We start from the raw sequence: 25,858 nt of genomic DNA, 5'->3' as shown, positions 1-25,858 counted from the left end.
ACCAGAGGTAAGCATGTCTAGGTACCCACCGTTGTCTTGCAAGGCACCACATCCCTACACTAACCTCCGCAGGTGCTGGGCCCAGTGGACCCACAACTTGAAGACAACAAGACTTTCACTGAAGGGCTTGTCTGACTCCAGAAGGGATGGCTTGTCAAATTTTAGGTATTAGTGAGTGCACACTGATCAGGCATAACATTATGACCACCTGCCTAATACTGTATTGATCTCCTTCATGCTGCTAAAACTCCTCTGACCCAGTGGGACATGGACACAGGATTTCTGAGGATGTCCTGTGGCAGTGAATTCTGTGGGTCCTGTGGGTTTCAGGGTGGGACCTACCTAGATCAGGCTTATCCTGGCACATCCCACAGATGCTCAATAAGATCTGGATCTTTGGAGTGTGGAACCCCTCAGCTCTGTCCTGTTCCCTGGGCCACTCCTGAGCAGTTTTTGTGGTGTGTCGGGGTACATTGTCCTGCTGGGGGTGGCGACTGGCATCAAGGACTGCTGTTGCCATGCGGGGTTGGGGGGTTGCTTGACCTGCAATGTTTAGGTGGGTGGTACATGTCAAACATCCACATGAATGTCAGGATTCAAAGTTTCCCAGCAGAACGTTGCATTATAACAAGATGATCGATGTTATTCACTTCACCCATCAGTGGTCATAATGATGTGGCTGATCAGTGTATATGTCTATTTTTTCCTAGTTTCTTTTATCAGCATGGATTTAGGAGTTCCTGCTCATTAACAAATTTGCAGTGTTTTGTGTATATTTTGAGCTGTTCCACTACTTTGATTCAAACTCCAAAGGCATTCCAATTGTTCTCAACTGTACTATGCTTAATACAAACAACTACTAGTCATCTCCACTGTCACAGTGAAAATGTTAGCATTTAGCACAAAGCATGTCCTGCCTGGACACACAAGCACAATTTAAGTGGTGGTTAATTACCAAGATTAAATTCCTTCACACAGAACTCAGTGGTAGAAGGTAGCTGATGAAATGTTTCAGTGCAGGAAAGAATGAAAAATACAGTCGCCGAAATAAACCTGAAATATGCTGCACTGTGCAGCTAAATATTCTGTCTGTTGGCACAGAAAGAGACATTTCCGCTCCATATGATGCGACTTTAAATTAGCTTTTTATATAGTTAGTCTATTAACATTAGCTGTCTCACATAAATTATAATCATTGCTGCCATTGTTATAATCAGAATGTTCAATGAAGTCAACTTTGCCGTTTTGTGTTTGTCTAAACGGGGACATGCCTTTGTCTTTTTTAAGCTGCGGTGACCACTTTGGGTTGAAACCACAGTTGAATAGAAGGAGACTGCGGTTGGGTAGAAAAGCAACTTCCACGATTCGCTCCCTGCTTCCAGTTCATTCTGGACACTTCTGTGTATCCAGGCCAACTGTTGCAAAACACCCACCAACAAAAATAGCACGCAAAGAGATGTAATCATACAACTAACTGCGAGAAGGGGAAAAAAACAAATCAGACTTCACATTTAAAGGTCTTTCGAGTCATTTTATTGTCTTTATTTGTACAAAGAATTTCACAAAAATATTAAGAAACTGTCACCACTGACGCCATAAAGCATAGGATATCACATGACCAGAACAGTGCCACAGAGAGGAAGAGATAGAGAGAAAGGGACAGAGCGGAAAAGAGAAGATAGTAAACACTCTCCGAACTCTCAGGAGTTTTTTTGTATTTTTTTTTTTACAGTTACGTCCACTTCTTTCAAAATCTATTCACCACCATGAGCAAGCACTGGCAACACGAGGCTTTACAGCTCCTTACGAGTGCTGACAAATCGGGAAATACTGTGTGACATTTGTGAGAGAATCCGAGCGGCATTGTGCAGCGACATGAATGCACAAACTAATGCCCGGCCAAAGAGCGACCTCAAAAGTTCTGGTCGTTCTCCTGGCGATTGCAACGCTGCCCAACAACTTACTGTACATCAATAAAGCAGTTCGACCGCTGTGCCACTAACACTGTCTCCATTTCAGAAACTGTCATCTGATTGCTTCTTTTTCTGCAGCGAATTCATAGTAAGATCTAAATTCTGGATTTTCACATATACTTTTTACAGTACAGATACTCTACTGGGTGTTTCTCCTTTATCTGCTGTGCTGTTAAGTATAAAAATATACACAATGGTACAAAATAAGGTGGCTCTTACTGTACATTTTCTCTACTGGGTGAAAGTGGCTTTTGTTAATTTTAGGCAAAATCCCATCTCCATCCTCCTCCCACCCCAACAACGCATAAAAGCATGACTCAGGATCGAGGTGGGAGCAAGATCCCACAAACATTCAGCAAGAAGAGAAGTCACACATGAACTCCTATCTTTCCTCGCGATCTGAACCCTGAATAGGAGAGATTAAAAAGGGAGGACACTGTGGTGAAGCACATCCATCTTTACGTAAAGGCGCCATTTTTGTAACACATTCCCCTAAGTCCTCTCTGATTACTTTACAACTTTAATAAATATGCAATAAACTACAAGAACATCTGAAGGAGAAAAGAAAAAAAACGCACTAATTCACTCTCTAAAACTGAGTGTGCAAGTCTGGTGGTTTCCAAGGCATCCGATATGCAGTCATAGAACATGCCTGGTGTGCTGTCGTCAAAGCCAAACTTGAAGAACGAACACGGCCAAGAGTCCTGCCTGGCCTGTCGAGAAAAATGAATGGCAGCTGTCCGATCAATATACACCTTAGTGTCCCAGCAGAGCTCCTCTTTCTTACACCTTGTGTAAAGAGCGCAGAAAGTCCTGGAAGGTGCATATTTTCTGTGTGTCTGCATGGAAAGATTGTGATAAAACACGAGTGTTTTTCATATTTGGCCGCTTAGTGAATCATGTCAGACTCAGACAGCTAAGTGTCTGCCTTTTCCTCCACGGCCTCCGACGGCGACGTCTGCTCGTCTGTTGTCATTTCCTGGTTGCTGTCTTGCGTTTTGGTTCCTTTCTCTTCCACCTCTTCCTCCTCGTCTTCATCTTCGGGTTGACCGTCATCCATAGCTGTCTCCGCGAGATCTTTCTTGGTTGTACTGGTGCTCTCCTCCTGAGCCTTCAGCATGCTGCACAGCTCCATCTCGTGGATCTCCACATCAAAAGGGGTGGCGGGAGGCATGGAAGTGGGTGACTTGCAGCCCGTACATCCCTGAAAATGCAGCGAAACAAACCATTTCAACTACAATGACTCATACTATGAACATTTTTCTAGCACGGGCTGACCTGCAGGACTTACAGAGATGTTGATAGCTCGGGGCAGTCGTCCTGTGCGGATCCAGGGGTGAACCTGACTAAGCTCCCTCTTCTGGTCCTCGGTGAAGCGAGGCTGGTGTTTCTGCATGCTCCTCAAAGCCTCACGATCCTCTCGCAGCACTGTCTCCATGTCCCTGTTAATCAGAGACAGGGAAGGTGTGCCAGTGTTAAAGTGCCATCTTTCTTGGCCATTAGCTAGTTTTTCAGAATATGGCTGAGTGGCAGCTCAGCAGCATATGTATGATTATTGAGAAACAACACAAGAAAACTGTATATTGTATAATTGCACACCATATAGACATTGGCTATCACTTATTTTATGTACACTAGGGAACTGATGTAACATTTAGCGCAACACTGGTACAGTTTCTTCTTCTTTTTTTTAGAACTCATTCTCTACCTCTTCAGAAAGTATTTTTTTTTAAAAAAAGCTCTTCATCTTATAGAAGACTCCTCAAATAAATGCTCCAGTATCAAAGCACAGCAGTCACTCCAGCTGTCAGCTCAAAGCATGAGTCTCTTCTATTGTTTAATCACATTATGCCCGGTGCTATACCTGACAGGCAGCTGATAGGTCATCATGATCTTGTCGTCTGTGTTGGCCATCAGCAGCCAAATGGGGTCCTGCAGGACACATTTAATAAACTGCTCCTCGCCACCATCTCCTCCGGCGCTGCTGCTGCCCCCTGCTGGCTGTTTGCGGGAGTGGTCGTTCTCTGATGAGTCGATGCTGCCGAAGTACTTGCTGGTGTGGCTGCCCTGGCTGCTGCCTGAACGGGCAAGGAAGTTAAGATTTATTTGTAGGTAAACATGTTAGATGATTGTTTTTGCAATCTCTACTCCAATACTAATCAGTCCTAAATTTAGGTGGGAGTGTTGTACAGTTGACTACAAATCCGACGTCAACAGTTTGCAGACTTTTCTCTTTTGCTTTTTAACAGGTTACACTGGGAGCAACACTGTTAACTAAAACTACTGTCAAGGTGACTCTGAACTCTTCCTCAATGGAAATCTAGAAACATGTCTCACAGCACTTGCTGGTAAGAACAAAAGGTCAAAATGTCTTTTTGAAGAAAATCTTTCATTAAAAGATAAATGGATGTGCTTACTGGTGCCGCTGGTGCCAGAGGAGCTGCAGCCATTGGAGCCGGAGCCTGAACCTGAGGATCTTGTTCCAGAGGACCCTGAACCAGAGGCAGCAGAACCGGTGCCGGAGCGGGAATCTTCCTGCAGCAACATGTCCAGCAGGTCGCTGGAGGTGGACATGGCATCATGGTTGGACTCGTTGGCTTCACCCTAGTGGGGAAAAACAAAAAGGAGACCATGAAATAAAAACTCATTTTAAATGACGTAAGGCTGGGCATCCTATCTTGAACGTCTGTTTGCTTACATTCTCATTCTCCTTGGAGGCATCATCAGCGCTGCTCTGATTGGCTGAGCTCTGTCCACCAGCTGCACCGCCCTGCGCAGAAGGTGTGGCTTGCTGTGACACTGCTAATGCCGTGGCAACTTCTAACCGGTTACTCGGCGACTCCTCCAGCTGCAGCAAGTTGAGAGGAGAGGAGCAGCGGGACTGGAAGAGGGGAGACTCTGCACCCTCACGGTCAGCAGGCGTCTGACTGTAGGACTGTGGGGTGCTGCTACGAGACGGGGCGCCGGTGCCTGGAATGGGTACGGGGTTGGAAATAATAGGGGGCACAGGGGCAGGGGCGGGGGCAGGGGCAGTGGCGGCCCCGGGGTAGCTGAAGTTGGGATTGTAGAAGTGTCCAGGGGTGGCACCTGGCTGAGAGATGGGTGCTCCCATTGGGGGGAACATGTAGTTGGGCAGAACGAGGGCCATCATGGGAGGTACCATCTGTGTAGGGGGGAAACGCGACGGATCTGGGACTGGTAAGGGCTGTGTGAGCGGCGGGTATACGGGGTAGATCGGAAGCATACCGGGGGCAAAGGGGGCAGAGGGAATGCTCGCCTGGGAGCACACAGAAGGCCAGGAGGAGGAGGTTGTAGGGGGAGCAAGGGGCATGTTGAAGGACATGGGAGCTGTGCTGGTTCTGGGGTCCAGACGACTCCCACTCAGGCCCAGAGGGCTGTGTTGGTCAGATGACTCCTGGTGCTTGAGTCTCTTGCCACCACGACCACGTCTGTGACCGGTGCTGCCTCCTGCAGCTGGGTAGTCACGAGAACAACGTACTCCTAAAAAAAGAAAAGGAGACACTTCATTAATCTTGGCACTTTCCATCAATCATGGTCATGTAGACAGGGCTTAGTGCAGGGAGGGCAATGGTTTCATTTTGCCATTTAGAACTGTGTAAAAGAGATAGTATTTAATTGGTAAATGTGTAATCATTTCTTTAAAATAAGTTGTTTATGTGTAAAAATGTGTATCTGGGTCTATGTATATATAATATGATGCAGCTTTGGTGAGAGCATAGAGAGGTGGGCCAGCAAACAAGAGTTTGCTCAAGGCCTCCAAAAAGCTATAAACTGTCCTATTAATGAACTGAAATGGCTTAATGGTATGCATCAAGAGAGGATGGTTGCCATTTATCCCTCATTTATTTTCCCTTGTCCTATTTGCATTAATTGAAAGGCAACATGCTTTTCCACACAAGTGACCACTTTGACTTATTTTTGTTTACTGTTTTTACGACTGTCACCAGTTTACTTTAATCAAAAACACAGATTGTGCTGAGTTTATGAGACGTGCAATTGCATTTTCTTCAAAAGTCTTTTAATTTGGAAGGATTTATTTTAACTAGATACAAAATTCAGTTAGTTTTAACTCAAAAATGTCTGCTTTAGATGGTTAAGTTACAAAAACGCAGAACAAAATATGAATGGACTTCGGTTTTGAATCTTTAATGGGACACAAACACTACTGCCATTTTGTTCAAAAAACACCAGAAAACCTTCTTCTTTTTGGGGTTTTATGAGCTTTTTCTGAGTATAAAACTGAAAAAAAAGGAAGGGACTCTGGAGCAGCTAGTGATCATTCTGGTTCTAGATTTATGAAGCATTAGAAAACTGTGAAAAAAAAATCCATCACAGCATTCCAGAAAAAGGCAAAATACTGAAGAGTTTGAGCCGAAATTTTCGTCATTTTGTTTGACAAATCATTAATTACAGGATTTTTCTGTAGATCATCAGCTCCTAAGATACACACTTTCTTTTGGGTCATAATTTAGTAAATAAAGCTTGATTTTGAATACTGTCAGGTATGATAATGATAAGCCACTAAATCCCTGTGTGCAGAGAAGTATAAATATTATAGTGTGTTTATGTGCGTGTTGGACTGATAGGAGTTGTGCCTCTACCTCGTGACAGGGGGTTGGCAGCTGGGGTGTGGCAGTGCACGGTCGAAGACGCCGTCTGATCGAAAACACGCAGCTTGCTGAGGTCCTTGAAGCGGTCGAGGAACGCCTGCTCCTCCTGCTGGGTGTGGGCGGATAGCACCTCCTTGGTCAGACCCAGCCGGCCGCCTCCACCTCCCGCTCCTCCGCCTCCTACACTTCCACTTCTCCAGCTGTCCTTCTCCGGCTGGCTGGCCGGAGGGAGAGGAGGCGGGGGCGGAGGAGGAGGGCGGATGATGGCTGTGTTCGCCGGAGGTGTCGAACCGCTTGCGGGAGGAGTCGGAGTGGTGGGGGGAGGAGTTGACGGAGTGGAAGTGGTAGGAGGAGTGAGTGTAGGAGTCGTAGGAGCCTCCTCCATGATGATGTCTGTGAGAAGAAGGGGGTAGAATCGAAGGGCGTTACAAATGACACGAAAGACGCATGCTGTTAAATACCAAGATTTTAAAATTGTATAACTCTGAACTCTCTGAAGCCCAAAATCCAACAGTGGGTTCACAAAAGGATGTTGTCTTTACACAAATATGCAAATTACAGCATTTATCAGAGCCAGAAACTGTAAAAACAGAAATAATAATTAGGTTTTCAAGTTTCCAGTGGTCCTTTAAGTAGTCATCTATGTCATACTTTGGACAGAAAACTTTAGCAAATCAGGTAGCTTAAATGAACTTAAAGCTTAAAATCAAAATCACCATTAGTGACTCGGTACCATCTGACTGTCACATGACAAAAAAGTCTTGGACTTTTCTGCTGAACTGGGCTAAGCAGCAGACACTGCACAGATAGGAGAACATATGGAAACCAATTACAAATGTAAGTAGCATCATATAAAAAGTGAAGCTCCTATTGTTTTCAAGTGTTAGTAATACTTGTGGACAACTTGAGAAATGTTTGAGGTTTTTTCACATTTTTTTTTTTAATAAATGAAGAAATGTGAGGTTAATTTTTTGTTCCATTTGTGATTTAAGGCGTCACAGCATTGTTATACTGCACAAAAGACACTTTTAATTGCTCTCAAATTCAATACACACAACAATTCTGTAATTTAGTGTTTTACTTGTAACATTTTAGCATTAAATATTATCAAGGAAAAATGACATGATTCAAAAAGACGTTAAAATAATAGTAGAAAACATTGGTAGAGCAAAAGAGTGAAACACTTCAAAGATGGAAGCAACAAGTAACCAGGGAATTATGTAAGACAATTCTGAAGACTTTTAAAGTGATAAACATGCTTTCTTGTCAATTCAATTGAAAAATAAGCAGAGAAAGAGACAGTATGAGGTCATCATGAACAATAGTGGTCATTAAGTCTAACTCCAACCTTTGGCCAAAGCAAAAGGAACTCAATGTCCAGGAAGACCCTGAAGAACAACAAACTGGAGAGAGTGTGTTGACGATGCCCACCTGACTCGGGAGGTTTCTTGTCTCCTACATGGACGATGGTGCTGCTGAAGCTACACTGAGATGTTACTGAGGCTACACTCTCTGCCTTTGTGGCCATGGTCAGGGGAGGCAGAGGAGGTGGTTCACCTACAAGGCTAACTGAACCACCTGCAGAGAAAACATCATGACATTTCAGTTCCAAAGTAACATGAACAACCAGGTTTGTCAGCAATCTTGGAGAACTGCATAAGCTTTTGAAAGAAACAACAATAAAGCTTTTCTGTCTATCACTCTTTTTTTTGATAAATTCACAGAGACAAAAACTAAACTTCGGAACATGTGGGTTAAAATTAATCACATTATTGGACTGTACATATAGAGGAACAGGATACACCAGCCACCTAATCATCTACATTATCACCTGCATAACACCTCAAACTGGTTTAACGTCATATTTAAGTACCTTTGTTGTTGCCGCTGGCCTCCTGCTGCTTGTCATCGTCAGATGTTGAGGAAGCAGTGCAGGAAGAGGAGCCACACTTCCTCTTAATAGTATTAGGAATGTTACAGCTCTCCAAGTACCTGCGTAGAAAAGCATTAGGTGAGCGGAATTATAGAAAAAGAAAGACAGAAATGGCTTCAGGCCTGTGTGCAAACCTTATGATGCTGTCTAGACAGTTGATCTGCTGGTAGGAGTAGCCAGTGGTCGGCTCCTTCTGTACAAGTGGTGCTGGGACCAACGCTTTGGTTGGTTTCGTCATGTCCGCTATCAGACCTCTGATTGGGTCGCTATTGATCGCTCTGATGCTTGCTGCGCCTGGATAATGAATAGAGGGTAACAGGAAATGAAAGTTGAGCCAACTGGTTCTCACAGTTCTCTGTAAAGTTGGCACATTAAGAATGCAATTTCTCCTGGAGATCTTTTTTTTTCCTTGGCACATCATCTGCCAATAGCAACAAGCCTAACATTTTCATTTGTGCATCAATATTTACTATTTACAGTTACTTTTTTGTAATTCTTTCTCCTATGACAGGCAGATTTTGCCCATTCCATCATTGTTAACAAGCACCTTTAACTTATAAATCTAAAATATTCCCGAGGACATCAGTCAACTGTCTTTTTATGTTACCTGCGCTGGTGTTTTTCCTGGGCGGTGGACGGTTGCGAGACTCAATGAAAACTTGCTGACCATTAGTCTTGACCATGTGGACGTCTTTGCAGATCTGCTGAAACGTCATCTAGAAAAATCATAGCACCAGACTTACTTCACTACACATGGAATGACATAAATGACAATCTTTTGCTAATTGCTCGTGAAAAATGGCATAAATAAATACATACACACACACTACCATTCAAAAGTTTGGGATCACCCAGGCAATTTCATATTTTCCATGAAAACTCAAACTTTTATTCATGTGCTAATGTAATTGCACAAGGGTTTTCTAATCATCAGTTACACCATGAGCTAACACAATGTAGCATTAGAACACAGGAGTGATGGTTTCTGGAAATGTTCCATTAAAAATCAGCTGTTTCCAGCTAGAATAGTCATTTACCACATTAACAATGTCTCGACTGCATTTCTGATTCATTTAATGTTATCTTCATTGAAAAAACTGCTTTTCTTTCAAAAATAAGGACATTTCTAAGTGACCTCAAACTTTTGAACGGTAGTGTGTATAAAACATTTAATGCAATTGCTAAAGATGGATAAAAATCCAATTTTTTTTCAATATATATTGTAAGAAAGAGGAAAATAGCTGTTTTAGTCAACTAAACTAATGAGTTTACTTGACTGGCCAGCACATAGAGGAATGAACTTTCATGAGGTGAAAAGAATCTCTCTAATCTGCACAGCTGCTGAAGTTTAACTGGGCTGTGCATGAATCTCAACCAATCTTGGCTCCAGAATTCATTGCCTCTGTTGGTTTCTTGCGCAGACTCACAGGCTTATGTAAAGCAACCGCGGCAGCAGCTTCGTCCATGGCAGGGCCGTTGCTGTCGCTGGACGAGGCAGCTGAGGCACTGTGGTGCTGTTGGTGGGAGCCCCGTGAGCCACTGGACCCGAGTGAGCTGTAGCCCTGAGAGCTGCCGCTGTGCACCGGCTGCACCAGGAGCCGGTGGATCTGCTCGCTCAGCTGGACGATGTCGGGCGTGACTCGACTGTCGCAGCCTTGCGGTGTGGTGAACACGTCTTCGTTCAGAGGGCTCCTGGAGGGAGGGAGAGAGGTGAGAGGGCCACTTAGCACAAGAGAGCAGTGAAATCTCAAGTTCAGATTGGGCTGAGAATTAACTTTTTACAAATGCTGGATTTCCATTATAATATTCTACATATGGTATATAATGGAAACAAACTCCCTGTCTGCCATTTTACGCCTAAGTATGAGGCTGTCACTTTTACAGATGGTCATAAACACAGCCTTCTTCTAACTCTTTAGGCTCTGAGTTTTGGTAGCATGTGCCTGCACATGTGCAAAGTGCTTGTCAAGGGCAGTTTTGCTCCACTGATGACTAATGCACTAAGTTTCCTTCCTCCCACTAGTGCATTTGTGTCATTTCAAACTCTCCTCAACAAAAATGTGAAAAGAATAAAATAAAAAAACAACAACACTTAAGTCTATTCATGTTATGCTAATGTGCTTCTGAGTAAGTGTTACAATCACCGCTGAGAGGGAAACAGAAAAATATTAAGCTAATGAAAAGCTTACGTTCTGACTTTGTGCCGCCCTACGATGAACGCCACCTTTCTGCTCCAGGGGTTGACGAAGGAAGACCAGCTGGTGTCGATGGTCAGGTATTCCCCGCTGCGAGCGCACATCCGCAGGGGCGAATAGTCAAACGGCTGCCCTGCAAACTGAAAGACTGAAGAAAGATGACAGAACAGACACTGTATGAGCATGTTGAGATAGAAACAAGAAGTAGATACGGAAGATATTAAATACTTAATAGAATACTAGGAGCATTTAAATAAACCCCCTATAACTGGAAGAATGTGATCGTGTATGTAACAGTATAAATAGACTCACTCTTCTCATGTATAGCTACCAGCATGGGCCTGTCCTCAGGGTGGATGCAGAGCAGGATGGGGGTTCCCACCAAGTCCTGAGGCAGGTAGCCTAAGAGCGGCACAGCCCTGCAAACACGTCACATTTCTACCCCGTTACCATTTTAATCATGCATTTCTTATACGTAATTTAACTCAATATTCAAGTAAGTAAAGTCATGAACAAAACATTTGTGTTTTGACGAATCTAATTATTATGGGAGTAAATAATAGCTATACAAACGTAACTCAATCTTCATCAGTGAAACCTAAATATACTGGAAAGAGCTTTTTGCTGCATACATTAGCAATGTTTTAAAACAGCTAAATAAATTGTGGCTGGAATTTTACTTATGGTTTCATATCATCACTTTACACTATAGTCAGCAAGCAAAACAGCAGGAACAATTCTATCAGTAGTCTAGTAACTGACCTTTCATCAACTTCCTGGAAGAGGCAGCTGGGAGTGTGACTGGTGGTGAAGATCCTCTTGTCTGGAGGGATACGAGGAGCTGCACAGAGGACACAGATAGAATAGATGATAAGGATAGGTGGACTGAATAGATGAAACGCTCCGTTTAAGAAAAGATTTATTTGCAATTCTGAAAAGGTGTCCGGCCATTTGGTGTCTATATTATCCATATTCAGAGGAATACGGTACTCCAGACCAAATCTGAGAGATACAGTCTCGTCTTTTTCATCTCCCTGTCCTCCAGGGCAACAGTAGAGACTAAATGGAAGTAAATACCATTTAGCCCCTTCTCAAATTCTGAAAACGCAGCCCTCCTTTTACTATTTACACAGATCCCAAGTTTGAGTATTCTGAAACTAGTCTCCCTCCCTCAGATTGTTCTGCTATTCCGGGATCATTTGTTTTATTTTTCACTGTGATGTTGTATCATTACTGCTATATCCTAATAATGTTAAGCATTGATTTATGTGCTACCCTATTGAACCACACAATTGGTGTCTGTCTGCATGAGTGGTTACATTAAATTTAAATGAATTCAAACAACTGTTAAGCCGATACATGCTTGAGTTAATCGGACAAAATCTTATCGATGCTGCATAGTTATAACAAAAACACGGGAAACATAGTTACACACACACCACCATGGAATGAGAAGATTACACACATCTCTCTATCTCCATACATACAGTGTGGTATAATATCAATACCTTCGTAGCCTGAGTGGACCCTCTCTGCGATGAGCAGGCAGCAGGGCTGTGGCTCAGCAGCATCCGAGTCTCTGATAGTGAGCTGGTAGGGCGTGAGGCGAAAGGGGTAGTAGCGCATCTCACTCCCGTGCGTCCGGTCAGCGCTGATCCGACAGAACATGGACTTCTCCTGAGTGCAGTCGACCGGAGGAGAGGCTGAGGGAGACAGTCAGTAAGTAATCAGCAAAGAAAATAGTACGAATACATTCGACAAAGACCACATCTGAACTCTTTTCCCAGTTTCTGTCAGGATCAGCTTACCAGACCCGATGCAGGAGGCCCATTGGGGCAGGCGGCAGGGCGCTGTGCTGCTGTAGAAGGTGCTGACGTCTTGCGGGGCCAAAAGTTCGGAAAACATCATCCCCTGGAGACACTCGGGTTTGCAGCGCAACAGGGACGAGCCCTGGGGCGATACGTAAACGACCTTCCCTGACAAAAATGACACTGCCATGGAGAATGTGTCCTGGAAAAAAAGAGAAGCAGACGTTAGAAATATGATAAGACTTGATTTGAACTCTCCAACAGCCAATCAGTCAGATCTTTCTTGTTTGGCATCTTTGTAGTATCAATTTCTGCCACCAAATTAAAAAAGTGTGAAGAAGGATGCGCCTGAACACATGCCAAGCAGAACTCCCTTGCGAAAATACGTTTTTTTAAAAGCAAATAATAATCCTTGTGTTTTAATGTATTATCTTTTTGCACCAGATACTTTTCCTGTAATTAAAAAAAACAAAAGGTGGTACATCTCTATTTGCATAATTTACCCATATTATAATATTCCCAAGCCATCTCATTTATTCACTAATAAATGGAAAACGAGAACAAATCAAGGCAAGAAATGTCCAAAATGCATCTAAGCCTAAGTACAAGAACCCAATCTCAATGGCTTTAATGAGCACTAGGCAAGTAATGGTAGATCTGATAGGTAAAATATGAGTTGATCAGTTTGCTCAAAACTTTACCTGCAGCAAAACAAATACACAGCAGATTAAACAGGACCAATTTGTTATGCGTTTCTCAACCATGTTAGAGGCACCATTTGATTGAACCAATCTTCCTGTCTTTTTAGTTTCATGTTATACTTTGGGGTAGAAAAAGTAATAAAATTATTACACCCATGGCTCCCTCATTTCAGCAATAAGATACTTGAAGAAAAAGTTTCCTGAAAGAACATAACTAAGAACGTGGGGTACTTTTAGGAGTAGTTTTATGAAGCAGGAATAAGTGAATGACGGTATATACTTACAGTGTTTTTGAGGGTGTATTCTGAGGTGATGTTGTCAAGCTCCTCAATTGTGAAGGTAGATAAGTCCAGACTGCAGCCGTGACACTCCTCCACATTCCACTGATGATAGTACTCCTTGTTGGCTGGAAATATTCAAACTTTCTTAGTCTGGCTACAGAAAGCACAACATATCCAAGTGGAAACTATTCATGCAAAAATAACAAACATGGCATCTGAAGAGTTATCCAGAAAAGTGAAAATTCATCACAGGTTAGCGATCAGGTTTGTCTGTCACATATTGCATAGTCACGTTCTCCATGTATGTCTCTCTTGTAAAAACAAAATTAAGGCAGAAACAAAATCAGCCCCTCACCTTTGACTTGTCTGACACACTGAAGAGCATATTTGAGTGCATTTAGAGTGCTGGAGTGACCCTTGGATTTGCGCTCAGCAGGCAGGCGGAGCTTCAGCTCCTTGATGGCCTTCATTAGCTCCTTCTGTGTCTGGACCCTCGCTGACTGGTCGCTGCTGCATCCGGAGGTGGAGGGGGGGTCACGCTCTGAACTCGTTGACAGCAGGCTATAGGCCAGGGAGCCGCTGGGAGGTGAGAGACTCTGAGAGTTGGAGCTGTGGAAGGAGGAAAAGTTAAGACGACAGTGAGTGATCCTTTTAAAGACACATGAAAGAATGTGTATGTCCAAAAGTGTTGCTGATACATGTAAGCATGTGCTAGAGTGAGCACAACAAAATACTAACACAATGTTGTTGCTCTCTGTGTAAGTTCTTTGTCCCCGTACATGTGCCTATGCATGTGAAAAATGTTATTACATCAGAGGAATTCAACACAGTGAGCATAAATAAGCAGCAGGAGGAGTTACTGATGTCCATACTGGCAACGAGACAATCCTTTTTAGTTAAACTCTCTGCACCTTTCAACTTTTAGCTGTGTTTCTTCTTTAGGTAGTGTTTAAGAGAATGTCTGAATCCATTGCATAACTTAAATAAATATACCAATAATTCTTTAGTAACCTTAAGCAGCTTTGCATGAAGTTTGCACTATATTTTACTATCACTTTATATGTGTGTAATGATATTAAATATTATATTTGAAAACATTTACATTGAAATTGGAAGAATTAAAAGTTGATAAGGAAAACTGTGCACATCCTAAGTGTATGCCACATAAACTTTTTCCTGACTGGCCACCAAGCAATCTCTGCCTTGGAAATAGAGCAGTGTTTCTTCATACTAACAACTTTCTGTTGTCTCATTAACTATATTTTTTTTGCCTTCACTGATTAAATATGGCTTTGTCGAAAGATTACATTTATCTACTATCTTTCGATATGTCCATCCTTCATGACCACTGAGAAGTACCAGTTCAACTATTTCTTCTTTCAACAAAGCCATATTTAATCTGTGGAGGCAAAGAAATGATAATGAGATTCCCTACGTGTCCAAACTTTAGGGACAACTTGTATAATGAAAGCAGCACGGTATAATTTACATCTTTATCTAATGTCTGAAGTATTTTCTGTTACAGCTTTTGCTTGAAGACATCAAGCCATATATATTAAAAAAAATGCTCTGTAGAAACATTATAGTAAACATATACTACCAGTCAAAAGTTTGGAAACACCTTCTCATTCAATGGTTTTTGTTTAATTGTTTTCTACATTGTAGATTAATACTGAAGACAACAAAACTATAAAAGAATACATATGGAATTATGTTGTAAACAAAAAAGTGTTAATCTTCAGTATTAATTTACAATGTAGAAAATAATACAAACAAAGGAAAAGCATTGAATGAGAAGGTGTGTCCAAACCTTTAGTGGTAGTGTATACTGAATTTAGCCTGTACACGATGAATTTAATGATGGTTTAGTTTGTTCTCCTTCTCTTACCTCTTGTTGCTCTCTGTGGTTTCCAGGATCATGCCAGAGTCCTTGCCATTTGATGAACTGTGACTGTGGGAGCTGCGTGTGGACTGATGTCCACGAGACCTGTTCTCCCTCTCCATCCCACCCTCGCTTTCCCTCTCTCCAGAGTCGTTCCCGCTGGAAAGTCCGTCCATATCATCCGAGTTAGGGCCCCTTCCATCTCCAGGGAAGCCTCCGGAGCCAGATCCTCCGGCTCCACTTCCCTGCTCCTGAGTGGTGACACTGGCACTGGGCTGACCACTGCTGGTTATCTGTGCATTTAACCCCTGCGAATCGGCTTCCTGGTCCTTCTCATCAGCCCCTGCCACTCGTCCCCGAGTGCTGCTGCTGGGCGTTGATTTAGAGTTGTCATAACTCATACTAGAGTAGGATGAGGCTGGTACAGCTTGATTCTGGGGTCAGCCGGGGTGAAAAATTGAGCAACTGTAATTTAAGTGGGACTACTATGTACATACAAGTGAATCATAGTTGTTGGCTGCTAGTTTAAAAAAAACTAAGGAGAGAAATTCATTGTTCCTCCTGCAAAAAAAAGCTGTTCAAAGAGGTTGGGGCTGCAAACCCCTCCACGAGGATGTTGAAAAAAAAATGTAGACCAAAAATCAAAGAATGTCTCTCCAAAAGACTAAACAGTATCTTCAATTACCTTGAGAAAAAAGTGTCACTCAAAGTGCTGCACACAAGACATGAATTTCTTGTTATGAAACAGCCTTGGCATAAGTGATCCAACAGATGGGATGAGAGATGGAGAGCGAGAGTGAGAAAAACAGCTCTTGGTGAGAGCAAAAAACATTCCTTTCACTCTGTATCTGGTCTTCTCGCCTCTTCAGAGATGTGTTGCTCTAGGTGCTAAAGGCCACCTGGAAAAAAATGAGAAATGCACAGAGGAAGAAAAGCAACAATATTACGATTATGAAGTACTTGTCATGGTCTCACCAGTATCTCCCAAGGCAAAAGAGGAACACTTATCGTCAGTTTATCATGTTGGCCTCCAAGGAAGACTCAAATATGGCCATGAAATGTTTTCACAGCGGCGCGGCCCAGACTGCATGTTTGCCACAATGTAAGAAGGTGTGGTTGCTCAGGGCCCGCCTTTTACTTAGATTATCAAGAATAAAACATTTACCTCATGGTGAGCACAGAATGACAATAATCTCCTACTACTATTTGCATGCTGCAAGTGCGTATGTATGCACCTGGATATAGAACAGGTGAACATGTGCTAATGCCAAAATTACATTTGTTGGTCGTCACAGCTCAGTCCACTTTTACTTTAAGGACAGTCAAAACAAACAGTACGCAGGAGAAGGGAGAGGGAGAGCTCATATAAATTAAGGTTTGCTTGTGAATAGTATCTCAGAGTTTATATATGGCCACCACCTACGCAAGTGAAAGTCTAGTGCTATTTATTCCTTGGGCAAGGGTGACCATTTGTAATCCTTTAAGACCTGCAGACGCAATCAGTAGATGACACAGGCTAGTACTCAGTCGTCAGTCCTCTCAATTTTAGGCACCTGGCTGCCCCACAACCCTCTTTACCTGCTTCTGACAGGTGTGGAGTGATGCCTTGATTCAGAATTTGTCCAGGACAGGTTTAAATATGTTCCTTCACTAGCAGCTGAGACATACATCAGCTTCCTGTACTGACGCAACAACCCAGTATGGCTGAGTGGACAAGTTCAGAGCAGCCACCAGCTGGAGTCTGCACATTACATCTGACAGGAAGATAACAGGTGTGGACAGCTAATGACGAGTGTAGCTTATCACTCTTAAATAACCTAAATTGTGAATGGAAAGAGGTGATCAGCTGCAGGTATTTGAGTTCAACAGACTCATATGATACTGTGCAGCACAACAGAGCTGCCTCCCCGCTTGCCATAAAATGCTAATCAGCATTATGTTTTGTCAGATGGATGATGCACAGTTGCACATGACAAACTGTGTGTGCTATGGGCCGGACCAGGCGGGGGAAGGAGCAATTAAGATCTGGAAATATGCAAGCAAGGCGTGAGTGGGTGTTGAGGCAGGCTGGCATCCATGCATACTTCCACGGGTGATGGCAAAGACACATGAAGGTGGTGGTGGTGAACTGTGCTCAGGCTACTAGAATACCTGGATGCGCCATCCCAGTCCACCCACCTGCTTGCTAAGCCAGCTGTACTGACCCTTTGCTTGAAGGGTACATCAGTAAATTCAGTCTGCTTGCTGTAATGCAGCTGAAGCCAATCAGAGGGGGTTAAAGCATAGATACAACAATATTAACGCTCAAATCTCCCCTCCGGCCATTTAGACATTCAGGATCAACTCGCACGCATATATTTGGACTGTGGGAGGAAACCGTATCACCAACCCACGCGGCCGCAACGAGAACATGCAAACTCCACACTATAAAGCGTCAGCCAGCCGGGTCAGGTCTGAACTCATGACTGTGAGGTAACACTGCAAACCACTGAGCCACTATGCCACCCGCCCTCTCCAATTATTCACAGGAAATGCACTCTTGAAGACCATTCTCTGATTATGCAAGATAGTGTCTATCTTGGTGTGGGAAATAATATGTAACAAAGCACGTTGGCTATGAGATGGATCATGCTGTTGTCCTCTGGCCAGCACAACACTTTTAGATTTACACTTCAGCATGTCTGAAATTTCATCTCAACATCTCCATCTGACTTGCGTTGCTCTTGACTGCCACTTGTTGTAAAGCAAATTTAAAAGAATAAATCCTTTTCTATGAGAAATGCACATTGAGTTTGTTTTGGTGACAGAGGGAAAACACTCCACAAAGACCTGGGTTTCTGAATCATCCATAACGTGGTTGGGGTGTCATATAAGTTGGGCTGAGATACATCTGATTAAATTTCTGTCCTGCAAATATTCGCTCAGTTTCCCATTTGCTTCATTTGAAGCTTATGGTTACATTTCCTGTTTTGATGTGATCTCCTGGCCGCATCAGGTGGACTAGCAGGTCAGATTTCATTTTAGTTCAACTTTATCCAGTCAACTTATATGATTTTCTGTTTTAGGAATGGAGAAGTCATTATTCCTGCAGTGCCACCATTGTATTTTGCACAGTATTACACAACCAGACTACAAACTGCAGCATCACTCTTAAATGCTGTTTTCAGATTGTGACTGCTGTGAACATACAGTATAACCATACATATGCTCAATTGATTTAAGTGAGAAAAATGTCAAACATTTCTGACTTCCGATTTTTCAAATGCTCTTGTCTGTTCTAAACTTTTGCATATTGACTATCTGCATTTTGAAATGTGTTAGTCGGACAACATACATTTAAGATGTCACCTTGGGATTTTGATGGACAGTATGGTACTATACAAAATCTTTCAGCCCACAGTGGGTGTTGGCAGCAACAAACACTACAATATACGTGGTGAAACTGAAGTCGTTCATTGTCAGTCCTCAAAGAACTATCGCTGCAGGGGCTAAATAAACTCCGAATTCACTTCAACAGCAAAACTAAATCAACAAAAACATCACCATTGTGGTAAACAACACGCAGGAGACATCAATGAACTGAGCAAAGCCATACAGCATTACTGCCAGCTAAACAGCACTTCTCTACTTGACATTGGCTGGGCTCCTCTCCAACAGTTGGCCACAAATCTGCTCACTATCATGGTAACGAAACAAGTGTTTATCTGATACAAACACTGTATCTGTAAAGCTGCAATCAGACAAGGAGGCGATTTATTTATCAGTACAGTGACTGTAGTTACAGTGCGCTAATCAGTGATAATTCAATTGATGATTATACCAAAATATGTGCATAACCCATCTACAGTATAATGGTACCTCAAAATATCACACTTGAGGTTGTGGAAGCCAACAATTCACAACACCATGCTGCTTTTAGAACAGTCAAGCCTTGCTAAGGAAAACTATACACACTGTGGCCACTAAAACAACCAAATATAAACAACTGTTATCTTTTAGCTTTGAGGCCAAAGACAACCAACTGTTTGGTTGATGCCATGCAATGAAAGAACCTTGGAAGTTGCAGATAGAGCTGAGACAATTACAGAAGAGTACAATTAGTAATTTTTAAGAAAAGGCGTACACAGCTCAAGGCTTACGCCTCCTCAAATGTTGATTTTGCTGGTTTTGGTGGATTTTATGATTATAAACTGAATATTTGGGTGTTCTGGATGGCAAAACAAGCAATTCTAAGATTTTTGGACAATATGTAATCACCATTTTTCTGACAGACACTGGGATTTTATTTGCAACATTACAGCATCAGAGTGCTGCCACATGAGACACTACCAAAATGTTGTCTGCCACACAAGAAGGACAGTATGAATTTTGTGAAATCCCTTAATTTCAATTTAAAGCCTGGGTCAAACATGCTGCCTAACATGTCCTAAACTGCAGCCTTTACGATTTACTAATTGCATTGTTTCAAACAGCAATCAATTGATTCAGCCCTACTCTGCACATACTGAAACAGAGCATATCTTACTGGAAAACAGGCCACAAACCCATGCACTGTCTATATAAGTACCACAAATTGTAAATAAAGTAAGTTCTCCTTTCATTAAAAGAGCATTGATGCATTGATTACTACTACATTGTCATAATCTGCACTACACAGGCTAAGTGTATAGCTATAGTACTACATGCACAATCACTGTCACACTACAAGCTATAAACCAGTGCAACATCAGAAGAAACACAAAAGAACTGCACTGCAAACTCGGTGTAACGGGAGACGTGGCCGCTGCACTGTACTGATGGAGGCTGCAGGAAGGTGTGGCGTCGCTGCGTGCGTGAACATGTGTGAACTTCTCCGCTGGGCTCGACACAAACGGCTCCATCACCAGCACACGGCATCACGACACGCTTCTCTCTTATTCAATCGCGATATAAAGCAGTACCGTTTCGTTTCCCTCGCTGCTCTGCGTATCCGCCGCGAAACTGCTCAACTTGTCATCGTCCAGCGGCGCTTGCACAGCAGTTCTGCCCCGCTTTGCTTTCTTGTGTACATACGGCACGTGTCCGCGGCGGTGTCTTCCGCAAGCCTCGCCGGCTGCTGATTGGTCGACGCGCCGGACCAATGGCAGAGCGCGTCCCACAGAGGCTGGTCCGCCGCGACGGGGCGCACAGACCGGCTGCCAGACACTGGTCTCAGCCCCGCCTGCAGGTTTGTCTCCGATATACGCAGCGCAACGAGCTGATCCACGATCAGTTTGCTGGCGAAAGACACGGTACCGTACACAATGTACGACTATGAGACAAAGAAACACGCGCTTTGCATGAGGTCAGATAATGAAAAATGTCCACCTCTTCACACCACATGACTTAATACATTATGTTTAATTAAATAAATACGCATTTAAGCACACTACAGAATATAAGATAAGATATTAGATGAACATGTATGAAGACTTGTGGTACCAGCAGTGGTGCAAAATCAAGTGACAGCTTAGAAGGGAATTTATAATCTGAGTTGTGGAAAGCTACGTTTCAATACTGTAGTTGGAAGATCATGAATGCACAATAAAGTGATTAACAATGGACCAAAGGGGGAATAAATGGGTAATGAATGATTAGTGCCCTTTCTGGATTGCTTATCGTCATTTCCTTATTGGCATTACATCCACAACATCTGGCAACTTTCTCTGTATCACTGTATCTTGCTTTAACTGTACCTCAAATTAGTCTGTCATCCTCTAAGATATTTAATATATTTAATGAGCCAAACGTTCATCGTTTTCTGGTGAGACAATCCACGCACAAAAAGTTCAGTTGCCATGTATTCTAACAGTTTGTGTTATATCTACACTGTCTGCATGTTATCTATTTCTGGTAATTCTATGCTGAAAATGTTGAACAGATTTCACCTTTCCTTCACCAAAAGTCGATACTTATAATTAGATACAGATCAGTATAATAGTCGGCAGATAATACTGGCTGAGATCGGTCTGTCAGATATATCTGTATAGGCATGTACCTGCTGATACAAAAAGTTTTTTTTACAGAACATAACCCAGAATAAGGTGCTTGCCGTGATTTGCAAATGGTGCCATTGTAAAGCTTGTCCAGCAGAGCAGCACTAACTGCAGCAGAGTACGCAGCACAGCTGAGCAGGCAGTGGTGCAGAGTGAAGCCTTATCTTGATGGTAAGTTGCTGTCTAGATTGTAAAATGTATTGATGGCAAGACAACTTAAAATGACCCTCTAATCACTTATTACACACATACATACACATCAGTCAACATACTGATATTGGAATTCCTTACTCCCTATTGGCACGTTTCATTCAGTGATTGCATTATGCTCCACTTGTTGGCATACGTAACACATCTAAGCTGATATGACAGCTCTGCTGTGATTGAGCCAAAATTATATCAGTACACTATACTTATATAAATGTAGTAATTTCAGTGCCCTTCCATTCCTGAAAGAAGAAGAAAATCTTCAAAAATATTCTCAAAAGGACGAAGCAAATGCCAAGTTAGCCAAATGCTTTTTCTGTGCCTTTTATCCAGAAAAATTTGTGCTTTCTTTAACCAATCCATAAATATTTTTTAAGTTTTTGAGTAATTCTTTCCTGTTAGGTCCTGCACCGCTGTCCTCTTTTAAAAGTAAATGCATTAAGCTACAGTTGTAGTTTTTTTCAGTGCCTACAACTGTGCTGTAACTCAAAGAGTAAGCTTTAATTCCCAATCCAGACGTCCTCAACATCACTATCACTGGTCTACATTGAGGAATGCATTCTGTTTAGCCTGCAAGCAAAACTCAGCCCTAATAGACTACAAAATGATGCCCTGAAATGTGAAGCTCACAATAATAACAGTATAATGAAGCCTACACACATGGAGTTGCTCACATATCTTTCTAGAACTATCAATGTAACAAGTACAGAGTTAAATATTGACAACAAATGTGTAATAAAAACAAAAATGAGAAACAGTCTACCAGTCACAGGCAGATGAGACTGTGGCAGCTGTAAGTGTGAAATTACAAGACAGCCCTCATTAAAACCGAAACCGTCCTGACATCTAAAGACCAAAGTTCCGCAGTCTTGATTGTTTTATCGTCTGAGAACAAGGAAAGAAGAAACACTCCCTCTATAAACTATTGTCAAGTGATTTAAGATTCAAGAGTTTTCATTTGTCACATGCTCCAACAGTATGATATGCAAAGTTACTATTCCACAACATTGTGCAATAAAAACAAGACAACAAAAATTAGTCAAAAATTCAAAAGGAGAAAAGCAATTGTAAAAGTACAGTTAAATTCCTCTCACTCTGTCTTTCAGGGCTTTTGTCACAATTTTAAATTCAACAACAGAAGCCGTGAAATGGAGGCTCACAACGAACTGAGTGACTTTTGTTGTCAGTAAATGCACAACCCAAGAGTGTGTAGTCAAAATAGGAGGAGCTCTATGGTGCTGCTCTTCTACTTCACGCTGAAAAGCCCAAACTGCTGCTGAGTCATTTCTTATCATTCAAGACTGTTTACTTGTTTGTATCTCATATTGAGTCACATCCATGTGATCTGACAGTTTAAATGTGGAGCACACAACCTTTGCCACTGCCTGCAATCTTACCCCCTCTGTCACCAAGGCAAATTTAGTGTTGCTTGCTGGTGTCAGAACAAGAAAAGAGTTTAAATTGCTTATGCATAATAGCTGAAAGAGTCATCTATAAAGGTGCACACCCACAGTCTTCTCTGAGATTTACTGAAGGATCACTCATTGGGTGAAGGAAGGAGATGCTGACTTTTCTTTTTTTAATATGTGTACAGTTTCCCCGGAAAGCTTTTGGAACATTTATGTGTAACTGTTTTGCATTCAGCCACTCATTAAAGTGAGATATCTGCAAGAACCTGCAGGGTTGCATCTGTACAGATTCATTTCCATCTCTCAAACTTTCATGGCCTGTTTTTGATGAGTTAAGTGTGTCATACTCTTTATAAAACATGAACTGTAAAACTGAAATCAAGCTATGCCCTTCAGGTGGTTTATAATACTGAAAGAGGGCTGTTTGGACACACTGCGTAGATCCTTTTGAACGTTGCTAGATTTTATTCCTCACAGAGGATGATGGTATAGATGCTAGCTTGCCACTCCATGTTCACCGCTCACTAAGTGTGGCAATATACACTAATGTTCAAAAGTTTGGGGTCATGCAAACAATTTCATGTTTTCCTTTTATTCATGTGCTAACATAATTGCACAAGGGTTTTCTAATCATCAATTAGCTTTTCAACACCATTAGCTAACACAATGTAGCATTAGAACACAGGAGTGATGGTTGCTGGAAATGGGCCTCTGTGCTCCTATGTAGATATTCCATGAAAAATCCAGCTAGAAAAGTCATTTACCACATTACCAATGTCTAGTCTCTATTTCTGATTAATTTACTGTTGTATTCACTGAAAAAATGCTTTTCTTTGTATGAATTTGCTAAATTGATTGACTGAAACCCCACTACGAAAAGCAAGCATTTATTTTTTGCATTGGGAGGCCCAGTGTGTGGTGAAATGCCAGATTTATAAGATGCAGTGTTTGCAGGTGATTGCAGAAATTGCAATCCACATGCATGAGCGGATTGTAACAGCTGTCAATCACAGATCACCACTTGATAGACCACAGGCTTACAATCTCTAAAGTAAATGCACAAGTAAAGTAGTCCTACGGCCACTTCTAAATATATTATACTGTGGATAATATAGTGAGCACACTAAGCCAGTGAATTCACAAAAAAGGTGCTGGTTCATTATGTGTACATTAGGAGATGGGAGCCTCTAGTGGATCAAAACTATAAGTCCCTTTAAGTTAGATAAGGTCTAATTAAATCACAAAAAGCAACTATTTACTGTCCCTTTAACAGCATCGTCAAAGTTGTGAATAAGAAAAATCTAACAAATTAAAACAAATGCTCAACATCAACAGTGGAATTGCTATATCAGTGCTGCTAGCAAACACACACATGATTCCTCTGTGAAGTATTGAAAAGCTGAGTATAATTTGTAATTAGTGTGAAAGAAGAAACTGTCTCTCATTGTAACACATGAAAAGACAAGACCACTGACATGCTACACACCCAAGACGGGCTTTCCGCTGTTAGTAAAACAATGGTGGACATAATGATCAGTCACAACAGCCTATAAAACTGATCATGATTTATTGTTGGCAGGTAGGACGTAAATACTGTACGGACCTATCACGGGGACATTTTACTGCCCCGTTACCACATTGTGCAACGTTCACATGCACGTACACACCACAAACACTAAAAATGGCAGAGTCCACCGATAAATTGTCAGCATTAAATGTCGTATTACGCCTTATAGTGCTATAATGTGAGGCAGTTAAAGAAAGCTACAGAACGTCTACAGTTTGGTACGTGGTGGACTGATAGCTCGAAGTGACATAGCATCCTAGCATCAAAACAAACACGACTAAAACACAAACACGATAAAACTTACCTATCGCACGCTTCAAAAATACAGCAAGAGAGTCGATATTCCACGATAAGGTGCTCAAAAATGTGTCAAAAAAACAGCATAAACTCTGGCAGCAACGACCGTGTGTGCCTATCAGTGTGTATTGGTTCTCCTGACATTTTTGTTCTTCCCCCAACACTAGTTTACACGCAGGGACACACGTGCCTGTACATGGTCTGGCAAGTAATGTTGAACCAGCCGTTGTGATTGGACGAGAGGAGGTAGAGTCCCCGCCCCAAGCCCGCCCCAGCGCTTTTTGATTGGCTGCGAGGGGCGGGGCTAGCCGCACGGGGCTCGGTGGTCACGTTGCAAAGTGACTGGTCCTGAGTTCATTTCCAAACATACTGGAACATTGGAGGGCGTAGCCGGCGCCCACACTGGACGGATCCGAACGGAGCTCACCGTAACGCACATAATAGCATCGCAGTGACAATTAGCGCCAGTTGAACAGTTTGTTCAGAGTAGCTGTTCCAGTTTCAGTGGTGCTACTTTGCATACACCAAATCATAAAACACTCAAGCCTGTGTATTCATTCTGTAAACAAATCCTTAAAATATTACATGAAAAGCCAAGAGATCATCATCACAGCAATATCCAAAAATGTGTATTATACTCTGATCATGTTTAAAAATAATCAGAGACTCACATCTTCTTCTCCTTAAGGATGTCTGGCCTATCCAGGTTTTGGCAGTGCTAGGAAGACTAAAGCATCTACCTAATGGGTATATCAGTTCAGGAAATCAACCTTTGGTCAGTCTACTTCCATGGATAAAGCAGTTGGGAAGTGGAATTCCATGTCAACAAACAACAGGGACTCAGGAAATTTTGAAATGGTTAAAAGCAGCATCAAGCTTTGGCTTAAATTAACAAAAAGTGACACTGTTAATGACTGTATTTGTCTCACTGATTCTATTTATTCTTTGACACTGCACTTT

At 42.3% G+C, this 25,858-nt stretch overlaps 1 protein-coding gene across 2 annotated transcripts; it reads right to left on the bottom strand.

Moving 5' to 3' along the window:
- Positions 1-1,510: 1,510 nt before the first annotated feature.
- On the bottom strand, positions 1,511-25,066 carry per1b (period circadian clock 1b). 2 transcript variants are annotated; one of them, XM_023274159.3, is made up of 20 exons: positions 24,906-25,066; positions 15,411-16,303; positions 13,878-14,131; positions 13,526-13,647; positions 12,541-12,742; positions 12,241-12,435; positions 11,495-11,573; positions 11,045-11,151; positions 10,727-10,880; positions 9,965-10,229; positions 9,145-9,253; positions 8,672-8,831; positions 8,478-8,596; positions 8,036-8,182; positions 6,596-6,997; positions 4,672-5,474; positions 4,391-4,577; positions 3,838-4,051; positions 3,265-3,415; positions 1,511-3,177 (listed from the first exon to the last, which is right to left on the bottom strand). In XM_023274159.3, exons 2-20 carry the CDS (start codon positions 15,803-15,805, stop codon positions 2,890-2,892), a joined length of 4,353 nt encoding a protein of 1,450 aa, XP_023129927.1. In that variant the 5' UTR covers positions 15,806-16,303; positions 24,906-25,066; the 3' UTR covers positions 1,511-2,889. The 2 variants fall into 2 exon arrangements, with proteins under 2 accessions (XP_023129927.1, XP_023129928.1); XM_023274160.3 differs by lacking the exon at positions 24,906-25,066 and adding an exon at positions 20,345-20,494.
- Between the last annotated feature and the right edge of the window lie 792 nt (positions 25,067-25,858).

This window comes from Amphiprion ocellaris, chromosome 23 (assembly GCF_022539595.1).
Source record: "Amphiprion ocellaris isolate individual 3 ecotype Okinawa chromosome 23, ASM2253959v1, whole genome shotgun sequence".
Taxonomy (NCBI): domain Eukaryota; kingdom Metazoa; phylum Chordata; class Actinopteri; family Pomacentridae; genus Amphiprion; species Amphiprion ocellaris.
This window is presented reverse-complemented; position numbering and strand designations above follow the sequence as displayed.